The 12,015-nt window shown below is 40.2% G+C and overlaps 1 protein-coding gene across 1 annotated transcript in view; it reads right to left on the bottom strand.

Annotated features, from left to right (window-relative positions):
* Positions 1-12,015, bottom strand: part of SV2C (synaptic vesicle glycoprotein 2C) — a 263,022-nt gene that overhangs the window by 134,225 nt on the left and 116,782 nt on the right. The window contains 1 exon segment of the mRNA XM_075838491.1: positions 373-524. Within this exon segment, the coding sequence (XP_075694606.1) occupies positions 373-524 (152 nt within the window).

Below are 12,015 nucleotides of genomic sequence, written 5' to 3'. Positions count from 1 at the left end.
CTAAAACTGGCCCTGCATTTAATGAGGCAAATGAAAAAGAATCTTTTTGAGCACCACATGATCCTGTACTTTGGACACCAAATTAAAAGAATTTTACTACAGCATGAACCTGTCAGTGTGAGCATATTTATTGTAATGTTTTTAATAAGCTTATATTTGTGTTCAGTGTTCTGCCATAAGAAGACACTATTAATCCAGTTGCAACTAAGGAATTGTCAAAAAATAAAGCAATTTTCCATGAAACCAAATACAAAATGCAATTTTATTTGATGTTCTTCAAGAGTTATGATCACACTGTGTCTTTGGTTTTGAAGTGCTATAGTATTGAATGTGGCTCTTGCTATATCATTTGATACATAATATACCACTTACCATAATGTGGAATAATGGCCCATGCCATGGCTGAAGCATATATTCCTCCAATCATCCAAAACATACACAACCAACTGAGATGTTCTCCTCGTTTTTCTCTTGCAAGGACTTCGGAAAAGTAGGAAAATGCAGTTGGAAGGGCCCCACCAATCCTGTAAATATGTTGAAAAAAGTCAGTTTTGGTTGGGCTTGATGAACACTTTATATTTGATTAAACAATCTCCTACAACCCCTTTAAAGGGGGGATGGGACTAAACTACAATACCACAGAAAGCCCATAGTCAAGAGTGGTGCTGTTTCCGAGGGAAAAAACAACTACAACCTTTTACCACTCTGGTACAACCCTTTTAACCCCTTAAGGACACGGACAATTTTGGCCTTGAGGACAGAGCAATTTTTTTTACATTTCCCTCTTTGCATCCCGACGCTCATAACGCTTTTATTTTTTTCTACGACGTAGTTGTATGAGACTTTGTTTTTTGCAGGACGAGTTGTAATTTATGGACGTACCATTTTTTGGTACAAATACATTATCGTTTAATTTCTATACATTTTTAATTAGATTAAAATGCAGAAAAAATGCAGTTGCGCAGCAGTTTTAATATTTTTTTTTTTACACCATACACCGATCATCATAAATAATGTTATACATTTGTTGTACAGTTTGTTACGGTCGTGGCGAAACCAAATATGTCTATATTATTTCATGTTTTGGGACTTATATTTTAAAAAGTTTATTTATTATAAGAAATGTGTGTTTCTGTGTATTTTATTTACTTTTTATTTATTTACCATTATTTTTTTTTTACATTCATTTAACTTTTTTTTTTAATCCCATAAAGGGATTTATCATTTTGATTTTGATTTTGTAACTGCAATGTACTGGCATAGATCTATAAGCTAGTACATTAGCCTGTGTACTGATTGTACACAGGCAGTTGTTAGGGCATACCTCAGTATGCCCTAACAACAGGAAATATGTTCAGACAGCCCTGGGGTCCTTCACTGGACCCTGGGCTGTCTGGCAATACGAGTTGTGGGCTTTGATCGTGTCACAGTTATTTTCTGTGACGCGATCAATGTGTAGTCCCCCCTCTTTGAACGCCGCGATCAGCTGTCATCGCGGCGTTCAAAGGGTTAACAGCGGAGAGAAGATGTTTCTCTTCTCTCCCCTGTCAGAGCGGGGCCGTGGCTGTGTATTACAGCCGTTGCCCCGCTCTCGATCGCACACACAGAGACGGCACAGACTGCTGTCACACAGGACGAGTATTCTCTTCCTAATGCGCGAAGTGCTCGCCGCTCAGGACGAGTATTCTCGTCCTGTGTCGGCAACCAGTTAATACCATAGATTTAATTTTACTTTCTTTAATTAGATGTAAGATTGTAGGTGAGAAATAATATGTTTGTTCTTTTCCTAAAATGTCGCTACTTATTTATTTATTTATTTATTTATTTTTCCAGGGGCTGCCATATTGGAGACACACACTTCCTTCCTTGTAATGTCTTAATAGACAGTACATGAGGATGTGTGTGCTTTATGGCGGCTGCAATGAATGTGAAAGATATATGTCATAGACTATTAGTCTCCAAGGAGTAATGGAATACAGCTCCCTCCCTCTGAGAGTTACAGGAGAGGTGAATACAGTGCCTTATCTGTGTATATAGTGTTGGTAACCCGGTTTATCTAGGCCTCCTGTTGTACAATAGTGTGATCATTAACTTGCCCACCCTCTAATGAAAATTAGATAACTCTACTTGTCTATTCCAGTCTATACAGCAAAGCAGACCAGTGAACTACAGAAAACCAGAAAATAAGTAATTATTGTGACTGTTCTTAGTGGCCAGCGTGAAAACTGGAATATTTAAAAAAAAAAAAATTTATGTGGATAGTAATAATAAAAAAAGGAAACCAGCATCAAAACATTTTAAAAGCATGTTTATAATAAATTTTATTTTTTATTATACATTCCCTTTAATTTACTTAGAGGCCACAGTCACAAGGTAGATATAGATCACTCCTTGTGGTAGCAACAGGCAGTCGAGAGTTTTACAAGTATGTGTAGGGGGTAAGTGGGAATGATGCGCTGTACTAAAGAAAAAGCATTATAGCCTAATTAAGTGTAATAGTAAATGCAGCATAATATTTATGCTATTAGTAACATATACTGAATATTCTAACACTATAAATAATAGTATTATAAAATTCACATACATTGCTTTTAAACATATAATAAGCTTAAACCATATGAAAAATAATTCAGGTGTTTGTAGATTAATATTGACGTAGAATTTTGTGTTATTTATTACATGTCCAAATTCCCATTATCTAAAACATGAAAAATTGGTATTTGCGAGGCTGACAAACACAATAAAGTAGATCTCCACATCATAAATCACAGTGAAGAGCCAATATTACGTGACAGCTATTATTGTAATTAATTATTTTGGAAGCAAATTTGTCTGTGAGCTATAAGAGCCATGAAGTTTTCTGTTTTTTTTTTAACAAACTAGATCATATTGATCATTTGTCAAGTATTTTAACCACAATCCTCTGCTGTAGTTATAATGTCAAATATGTCTAGTGTTGTTTAAAGGGAACCTGTCACCAGCATTTTAGCTATAAAGCCAGCAATACCTGGTGAAAGTGGGTGAAAAATCATTGTCATCTAAGCTATAAATATGTTCTAAAAAAGCTCTGTAACTTTAGTATTCCGTTTTTCAGTGGTCCCACACCATATGCAAATGAGCAGAAAAGAGTCAAATCTTCATCTGAAAAGAGTCAGATTTTCATCCTCCAGCGTCTCAGAGTGGACTCCACCTCCTTCTTTTTGTTTGACAGCTCCTTAGCCAGTCAGGGCCAGACAGGTGGCAACGGTGGGCGGGGTTAAGAAGCTGCATCCCAGAGGGAAAAATAATTACCATAAAAGGCGGGAAGAGTTTAACCCCTTAGTGACTAAACCTGTTTTGGCCTTCAGGACCAGCCCCATTTTTGCCAATCTGACATGTGTCACTTTATGTGGTAATAACTCCAGAATGCTTTTACCTATCCAAGCGATTCTGGGATTGTTTTCTCGTGACATGTTGTACTTTATGATACTGAAAAAATGTTGTCATTAAATTCAATATTTATTTGTAAGAAACGCCAAGATTTAGAGAAAATTAGCAAAAATTAGCATTTTTCTAAATTTTAATGTATTTACTTGTAAAACAGATAGTAATACCACACAAAATACATACTAGTTTATATTTCCCATATGTCTACTTTATGTTTGCGTCGTTTTTTGAACATTCTTTTATTTTTCTAGGACGTTACAAGGCTTAGAACTTTAGCAGCAATTTCTCATATTTTCAAGAAAATTTCAAAAGGCTATTTTTTCAGGGACCAGTTCAGTTCTGAAATGGCTTTGAGGGCCTTATATATTAGAAAGTCACCATAAATCACCCTATTTTGAAAACTGCACCCATCAAAGTATTCAAAACAGCATTCACAAAGTATTTTAGCCCTTTAGGCGTTTCACAGGAATTAAAGCAAAGTAGAGGTGAAATTTACAAATTTCATTTTTTTTCTTCAAAAATTCATTTGTAATAAATTTTTTCTGTACCACAGAAGGTTTTACCCAAGAAATGCAACTCAAGATTTATTGCCCAGATTCTGCAGTTTTTAGAAATACCCCACATGTGGCCCTAGCGCGGTCATGGACTGAAACACAGGCCTCCGAAGCAAAGGAGCACCTAGTGGATTTTGGGCCTCTATTTTATTAGAATATATTTTAGGTACCATGTCAGGTGTGAGGAGGCCTTGTGCTGCCAAAACAGTGGAAACACCCCAAAAGTGACCCCATTTTGGAAACTATACCCCTCAAGGAATTTATCTATGGGTATAGTTAGCATTTTGAACCCACAGTTTTTTTGCTAAATTTATTTGAATTAGTATGTGAAGGTGAAAATCTACTTTTTTTGTGAAAAAATTAGGAAATTTTAAATTTTTACAAGGAATAAAGTAGAAAAAACACCCCAACATATGTAAAGCAATGTCTTCCGATTATAGCAATACCCCATATGTGGTAATAAATTGCTGTTTGGACCCACAGCAGGCCTCAGAAGAGAAGGAGCACCATTTGGATTTTGGATTTCTGATTTTGCTGGAATAGTTTTCAGTGCCGTGTCGCGTTTGCAATGCACTGGAGGGAAGAAAACCGTGGAAACCCCCCAAAAGTGACCCCATTTTGGAAACGATACCCCTCAAGGAATTTATCTATGGGTATAGTTAGCATTTTGAACCCACAGTTTTTTTGCTAAATTTATTTGAATTAGTATGTGAAGATGAAAATCTACTTTTTTTCTGAAAAAAGGTAGCCATTTTTAATTTTTACAAGGAATAAAGTAGAAAAAGCGCCCCAACATTTGTAAAACAATTTCTCCTGATTACGTAAATACCCCATATGTGGTAATAAACTACTGTTTGGACCCACACCGGGGCTTAGAAGGGAAGGAGCGCTATTTGGCTTTTGGAGCTCAAATTTAGCTGGAATGTTTTTGGGTGTCATGTCGAATTTGCCCCTGAGAGACTGAAACAGTGGAAGCCCCCCAAAAGTAACCCCATTTGGGAAACTACACCACTTAAGGAATCTATCTAGGGGTATAGTGAGCATTTAGGCCCCACACGTCTTTTGCAGAATTTATTAGAATTAGGCCGTGAAAATTAATATCAACATTATTTCCACTAAAATGTTGAATTTTTTCAATTTCACAAAGGATAAACGAGAAAATGCACCCCAACGTTTGTAAAGCAATTTCTCCCGAGTACGGCAATACCCCACATGTGGTCATAAATGTTTTTTCATTAGAAAGTAATTAACCCTTTACGAACTGATTCATGTTTTGCTTTTTCGTTTTTCCTCTCCGCTTTCCAAGAGCCACTACTTTTTTATTTTTCTGTCAATAGAGCGGTGTGGGGGCTTATTTTTTGCGGGACGAGTTGTCGTTTTTATTGGTACCATTTTTTGGTACGATGCCATATCGGTGGACATAAACGGCTGTTTGGGCACGCTGTAGGGCTCAGAAGGGAGGGACGCCATTTGGCTTTTGGAGCACATATTTTGCTTGGTAGTAGCTCTGGCGTTTTGCTGGTATTTCAGTTTATAATGTTGGGGCACATGTAGGCTGGGCAGAGTACATCAGGGGCATAATAAGAGGGTATAATAATGGGGTAAATAAATAATAATCCACAGATATGTGGCCGGTGTCGCACTGATAAATGGTGCCCGATCTTATCCACTTTTGGAACACTCTGCACATTTTGCATCGCCATAATCTGGGAGCCGGAACTTTTTTTATTTTTTCACCACCGGAGCCGTGTGAGGGCTTATTTGTTGCGGGAAAATCTGTAATTTTCATTGGTACCATTTTGGGGTACATGCGATTTTGTTGATCACTTTTTATTCAATTTTTCGGCAAGCAAGGTGACCAAAAACCATCAATTCTGACAATGATTTTTATTTATTTTTGACAGCGTTTACCCTGGGCTATAAATGACTATTATACTTTATTCTGCGGGTCGGTACGATTACGGCGATACCATTTGTATATACGTTTTTTTATGTTTTGCAGCGTTTGCGCAATAAAATAACTTATTTAGAAAATAATGTCTTTTCTGTGTCACCATATTCTGAGAGCCATAACTTTTTTATTTTTCAGTCAAAAAAGCTGTGTAAGGGCTTGTTTTTTGCGGGACGGGTTGTAGTTTGTATCGGTACAATTTTGGCGTACATGCGACTTTTTGATCACTTTTTATTACATATTTTGTGAGGGGTGGTGACCAAAAAATAGTGATTCTGGCATTGTTTTTCGTTTATTTTTTTTGCGGCGTTCATTGTGCGGGAAAAATAATATTATAGTTTTATAGTTGGGGTCGTTACGAACGCGGTGATACCAAATATGTGTACTTTTTTTTTACGTGCTCATTTTTTTTCCTATAATGAAAGACTTATTATAGGAAAAAAAGCAGTTCTTGTTTATATCACTTCTAACTTTTATTTTTACACTTTTTTTAAAACATTTTTATTCTTTTTTTTACTTTTTTCACTTGTCCCACTAGGGGACACTTAGACTTGCAGCTCTGATCGCTGCTGGAATACATTACACTACACACGTAGTGTAATGCATTTCAACTGTCATTGTGACGTGACAGTCACACTGACAGGAAGCCTACGACGTCCACCCTCGGGGTGGTCCTCATAGGCTTCTGTACATGGCAACCCGGAAGCCATTGTCTGGCGTCCGGTTGCCATGGGTACCATCGCCAGCCTCCGTGATTTCACATGGGGGCTGCCGATCGGCACTAAAGACCTTAATTGTGGCGTTCAAAATCGAGCGCCGCAATTAAGGGGTTAACTGCCGATATTAGCGGCGACAGGCCGCTGATCGGCAACGGGGAGAGCAGGGCTGACACCCTGCACAGTTAACCGCCGCTGCGGTGTAGCGCCGCGCGGCGGTTAACTGTCAAAGCAATGACGTAACTGTACGTCAAGGTGCGCGAACTTACTGCTCACCATGACGTACAGTTACGTCATGGTGCGTTAAGGGGTTAAACGACGATATTTACAGACAGAGGAGGACTTCAGGAAAGAAGAGAACAGGAATGAACTCTGGACCGCTGCGGGCATTGAGGGGTCAGGCGAGTTTAACAGGTAAGATGTTGATGACAGGATCCCTTTAAGCCCAGCAATGATCACTCAAAAATGTGATAAAAACATGAATCAAGTTATCAAAGAAGCAGATCATGTATACAAAGCCACCACGTGGTTGAGAGTGCAATCGCCCGGGGTGCCAATTTCTTGGATAGGAGGGACACAGCAAACACCTCGGCTGCTTGCCTGTATCCAACGCTGAAGGAAGCAATACATTTAAAAGCTGGGACACAGGGAAGCAACACACCAGGATCATATTTTAAGCATATTCCCCCGAACCGTTGGCCAGCATTAGAACAAACTTTATTTCTTTAACTCACTGCTGCCTGAGACAGTGCGGTTTTTGGCATCATAGGTAGTGCATACCCTGACACCGCCTCCTCCCTTGTCTCGTCTTTTTTTTTTACCACTAATCCCTACCCTGCCCATGTATCTGCCCGGTTAGCGAAATGCCAAAAGGACCTCTGTCCTTTCATTTTCTGGATGCCTGAAGTCCCAGAGGATGGCGCCCCTCCGATCATAATGTTATCGCATACCCTAACTATTGTGTTATGGCATACCCTATTTACCATAACATTAAAGGGGTTTCCAAACATACACCTTTTTTTTTAAACTCAAATATCCATGCAGATATGCTATCTTCACACTTAATATGCCCTCATCCACCTCCTAAGTGCATTCCATTTCAAGATTGGCACCCACGCTGCTCCGCTACATTTTAGCTTGCCGAGGCCAAAATGGGTGGTCCAGCACTGCACAACCCGTAACCGCCCACTTTCCTATCGAAGGCTATATTTCCCAGACGCAGTTTTTGAGCTGAGCTGCGTTCAAGTATTAAGCGATGTGCGGCTCATGTGCAGGCTATTTCACATCGCATACAGTAGATACTGCGCATGCTCGCCCTGTGCTTTAAGAACATACAACAGCACATGTGCGGTTCAGTAGTGCTTCTATAAGGTTTTAGAAACCGCTATGGGAAATGAAAAGGAGGAAATGTGCATACCCATCCTGTCATGGAGCTTGAGTAATGGGCTGTAACTAGGCCAGCAGAGGGCAGTGTGAACCAACCTTGTTACCAAGGAATTTGACTTGGAGCTACTCTGGGGAGTGGGAATTTAAGGGAAGCCCTGATCTTCTCCCTTTAACCCCTAAACAGGGATGTGGATTTTGCTGCAGGGGAACCCCTGGTCGCTTCCTCCAGAGAAGTCTTCCTTCGGCTGACGTAATGGGTGCAGAATGATTCAGATAGAGGTAGGTCAGGGCAGGCTATGGAGGTAAGTAACGGTTAACCATGCTAATGGTCAGGGCAGACGGTAAGGATTTGTCGCGGTAATCATAGTTAATGCTCAGCAAAGACAGCAGGCACGGATAGTCCAAAAACAGGCAATGGTTGGTACACAGGAATTCAAACACTAGACCGTAGGAATGACTTGGAACACAAAGGAACTCAAGAGAACCAAATTGCTGTAGCAAAACATGAGGGAAGAGGAGATCCTTCATATCCAGGGTGTCTGGAAGGGAAAATTACTTTGGTGCGCACTGGCCCTTCAAGAATACCAGGGTAACGCGCGCATGGTAGGACCCAGTGGAGAGCATCGGCGGCTAGACCACTGGCCAGACGCTGTAGAAGAAGCAGGAGAGCATCGGTAAGTAAATGGCAGGGAGTGGGGCATGCTACACATTCTGGATATAAATGGACTACAGGATGAAGTATTTAGTGGCAACCAGGCTCAAACAATGTTAGAAAAAGGTGGTTTTCATTGTGTTTTTTCTTGTGACGTGTACACTTTAGCAGATTACTTTCAATGGCTGACATTACTATCATTATAGTATTTCATATGAAATAGGACTGTTGTGTTGGAAATACCCTTTTCAATTATGGGAATAAAAATACTTTTGATAAAACATATAGGATTGTTTACAGAATCCTCAGAATTTTATTTATACCTATAGTGCCACCGTTATGAGACTGGGGTTCTTCAAACAAGGATATCTATAAGATGATGATAAAGGGTTAAGCTGGAGTACAGCCATAACGATGGGCGGGAAGCTGCGAACTCACATAGGCTTTCCTCAGAATGCGCCACCCAACTGTCCAATTAAGTAGGATGGTGGAAGTAGGTGAAAGACTCCCAAAACAATGGCTCATGATAATGGCACTTCAGGAACACAGAATAATTTTGAATTTACAAGAAAATATCAGCAAATGTTGCAAATGTGACAAATACCGTATTTTTCGGACTATAAGACGCACCTGACCATAAGACGCACCCATGTTTTAGACAACAGAAAATAGGAAAAAAAATATTTGTTAAAAAATTATTTATTCTGTTTCACCACATTCTGAGAGCCAAAACTTTTTTAATATTTTTTTTTATCGATTGAGCAGTGTGAGGGCTTATTTTGTTGCGGGATGAAATAATTTTATTTTTTACATTGTGCTTGGGGAAAAATGGAAAAGGGTTTTTGTTTTTACACTCCTAAAAATGTATCTAATATCTTATTTGTTTTTTTACACATTTTATTAGTTCCCCTAGGGGACTTGAACCAGCGGCCACTTGGTTACATGTGGAGTTACTGAAACAGCGTAACTACGCGGTTTCCCTAACTCCCATAGTAGTGAATGGCAGTTACGGAAGCAGCGTAGCATGCGACCTACGCTGTTTCCGTAACTACTGTTCAGTTCTATGGGAGTTAGGACATGTTCACACGTGGCGAAATTGCTGTGGAATTCCGCTTCGGACAGTGGCCGTTCTCCAGTGGCCGTTTTTTACATTTGTTTCAATACATTTTTAGGCAAGTTAGTTCAGAAAACTCTGCTGCGGACCATAGGCTGCGGTGCGGAATTTTCCCTCCTCAGCATGCACTGACTGTTGCGGAGAAGAAGCGGAATTTCACTGCGGATTTCAGCCTTTGCAATGCAAAAACTGAAATCTGTGGCAAGTCCGCTGTGTTTTCTGAAACGTCTGAATTACCTGTCAAAAATGCAAATGTTGGTGCAGATTCGTTGCGTAATTGCCCCAAATCTGCACCAACATTTGCAGAGAAAAAACTCTGCCATGTGTGAACATGCCATTAGGGAAACAGCATAGCTCCGCGAGTTACGCTGTTTCAGTAACTCCACATGTAATCAAGTGGCCAGGAGAGCATAGAAAGCTAGAACGGGGTTTAGGGGGCCCCATTCTAGAGATAGGTGCGGGTCCTAGAGGTGGGACCCGCATCTACCTGACATTTATGACATATCCTGTGGATGTCATAAATGTCCTTAATAGAAAAACCCCTATAAATGCCACGGTCGCTATTGACCACGGCATTTAACTAGTTAAAGGGGTTTGCCATAAAACACATGTATCCCCTATCCACAGAATAGGGGCCACAGGTGAGATCGCAAGGGGTCCGACCACTGGGACCCCCAGTAATAAGGAGAACAGGGGAGTGAAAGTCACCCAGAGTGCTACATGGGAAGCTTGGACTTCCGGGTTCTGTGTCCGGCTTATCTGTTCCGCAGCTCCATAGAGATCAATGGAGAGCTGCTCACGCATGCGCAGAAGAATCCCATTGATCTCTATGAAGCTGCCGGACACAGAGCGCGGAAGTCACAGCTTCTCATGCAGCGCTCTCGGTAACTTTCGGTTCCCTTTCTCCTTATCGATCACACATGTATCCCCATCCTGTGGATAGGGGAAACATGTGTTTTATGGTACAAGCCCTTTAAACTGCCAGGAACAGCGAAATTGCTGTTCCTGGCCGTTATAGCAGCGTGTCAGAAGCTGACACCTGCAGTGTATGGAGCGGGCTCAGGGCGTGAGCCCACTCCATACATCACCCCCCTCCAGCTCCATGATGTGCCGGCACATCATGGATCGGGAAGGGGTGGTTAAGTAATGAAGCGGTCATGGCGCTCGGCAATGCCGGGTCCCTTGACTGCGGACTATAAGACGCAGGGACTTTTTAGCAAGATTTATTCTTGCTAAAAACGGCGTCTTATAGTCCGAAAAATACGTAATGTAAATGTAATATTAGAGCTTTGCTGTTCAAATGAGTGGAGATAGAGGGTGTTCGGGACGTTCCATAATGCATTGCATGGACTGATTATAAAGTCACATCACATGAATATTACTACTTATGAACAAAATGGCCCTAGGAACCAAAGCATAGCAAATAAATTAATTTTCAAAACATATATTCAACGATCTATACTTGCCAATTCCATATTCTGGCTCCTTTTAAAAAATGGTATTACATGTATTTCAATAATCATAAATAAACCTAATTAAAAAATAAATAAATGAACCTTGTAAAACCACTTGTGTTCCTGTGTCTAGTATATAAGACGGAATACTTGTCACATGCCCAAACAATGGAAGTAGAGTGCTTCCTGTGTATGGCAGTGTGGGCATGTCATAATAAAAGGGGCCCCCCACACTAAACATTACTGTGATAATAGGCTCACTTATGACTTTGTCAATATTGTCTAGATATGGATGGGTTTTTGTCCTTTGATGTAAACAGAATTTTTTTCATTCACCGACAACAAACCAAGATCTTAACAATGGTAAGGAATTAAAACACAAAGTATATTTGAAAGTTGCAGAAAGTTGCAAAGCTTCATTTGCAAAAAACCAGAACACCCCATTTAGGCCAGGATCACACACACAGTTTTGCTGCAGGTTTTGTAGCAGTTTTTGTCCCAGTTTTTTCTAGCTAAACACAGGAGTGGACACAAAAGAAAGCAGATGCATCAGTCTTTTCTTTATACCCTTCCTTCCTTTTGGATGCACTTCTAAATTTGGTTATAAAAAAAATTGAGCCAAAAACTGCACCAAAAACTGCATCAAAACTGTGTGTGATCCCGGCCTTAAGGGAAAGTTTGCATTCCTAGCTCCAAGGACATTCACAAGTGTTTCTATGTGTAGGGAGGAGTGCTTTTTGCTTGTGTTTACATCTAAGTAGC

The sequence above is a fragment of the Rhinoderma darwinii genome, chromosome 1 (genome assembly GCF_050947455.1).
Source record: "Rhinoderma darwinii isolate aRhiDar2 chromosome 1, aRhiDar2.hap1, whole genome shotgun sequence".
Classification (NCBI taxonomy): Eukaryota; Metazoa; Chordata; class Amphibia; order Anura; family Rhinodermatidae; genus Rhinoderma; species Rhinoderma darwinii.
Note: the sequence above shows the minus strand (reverse complement) of the source record. Positions and strands in the feature narration are given on the sequence as shown.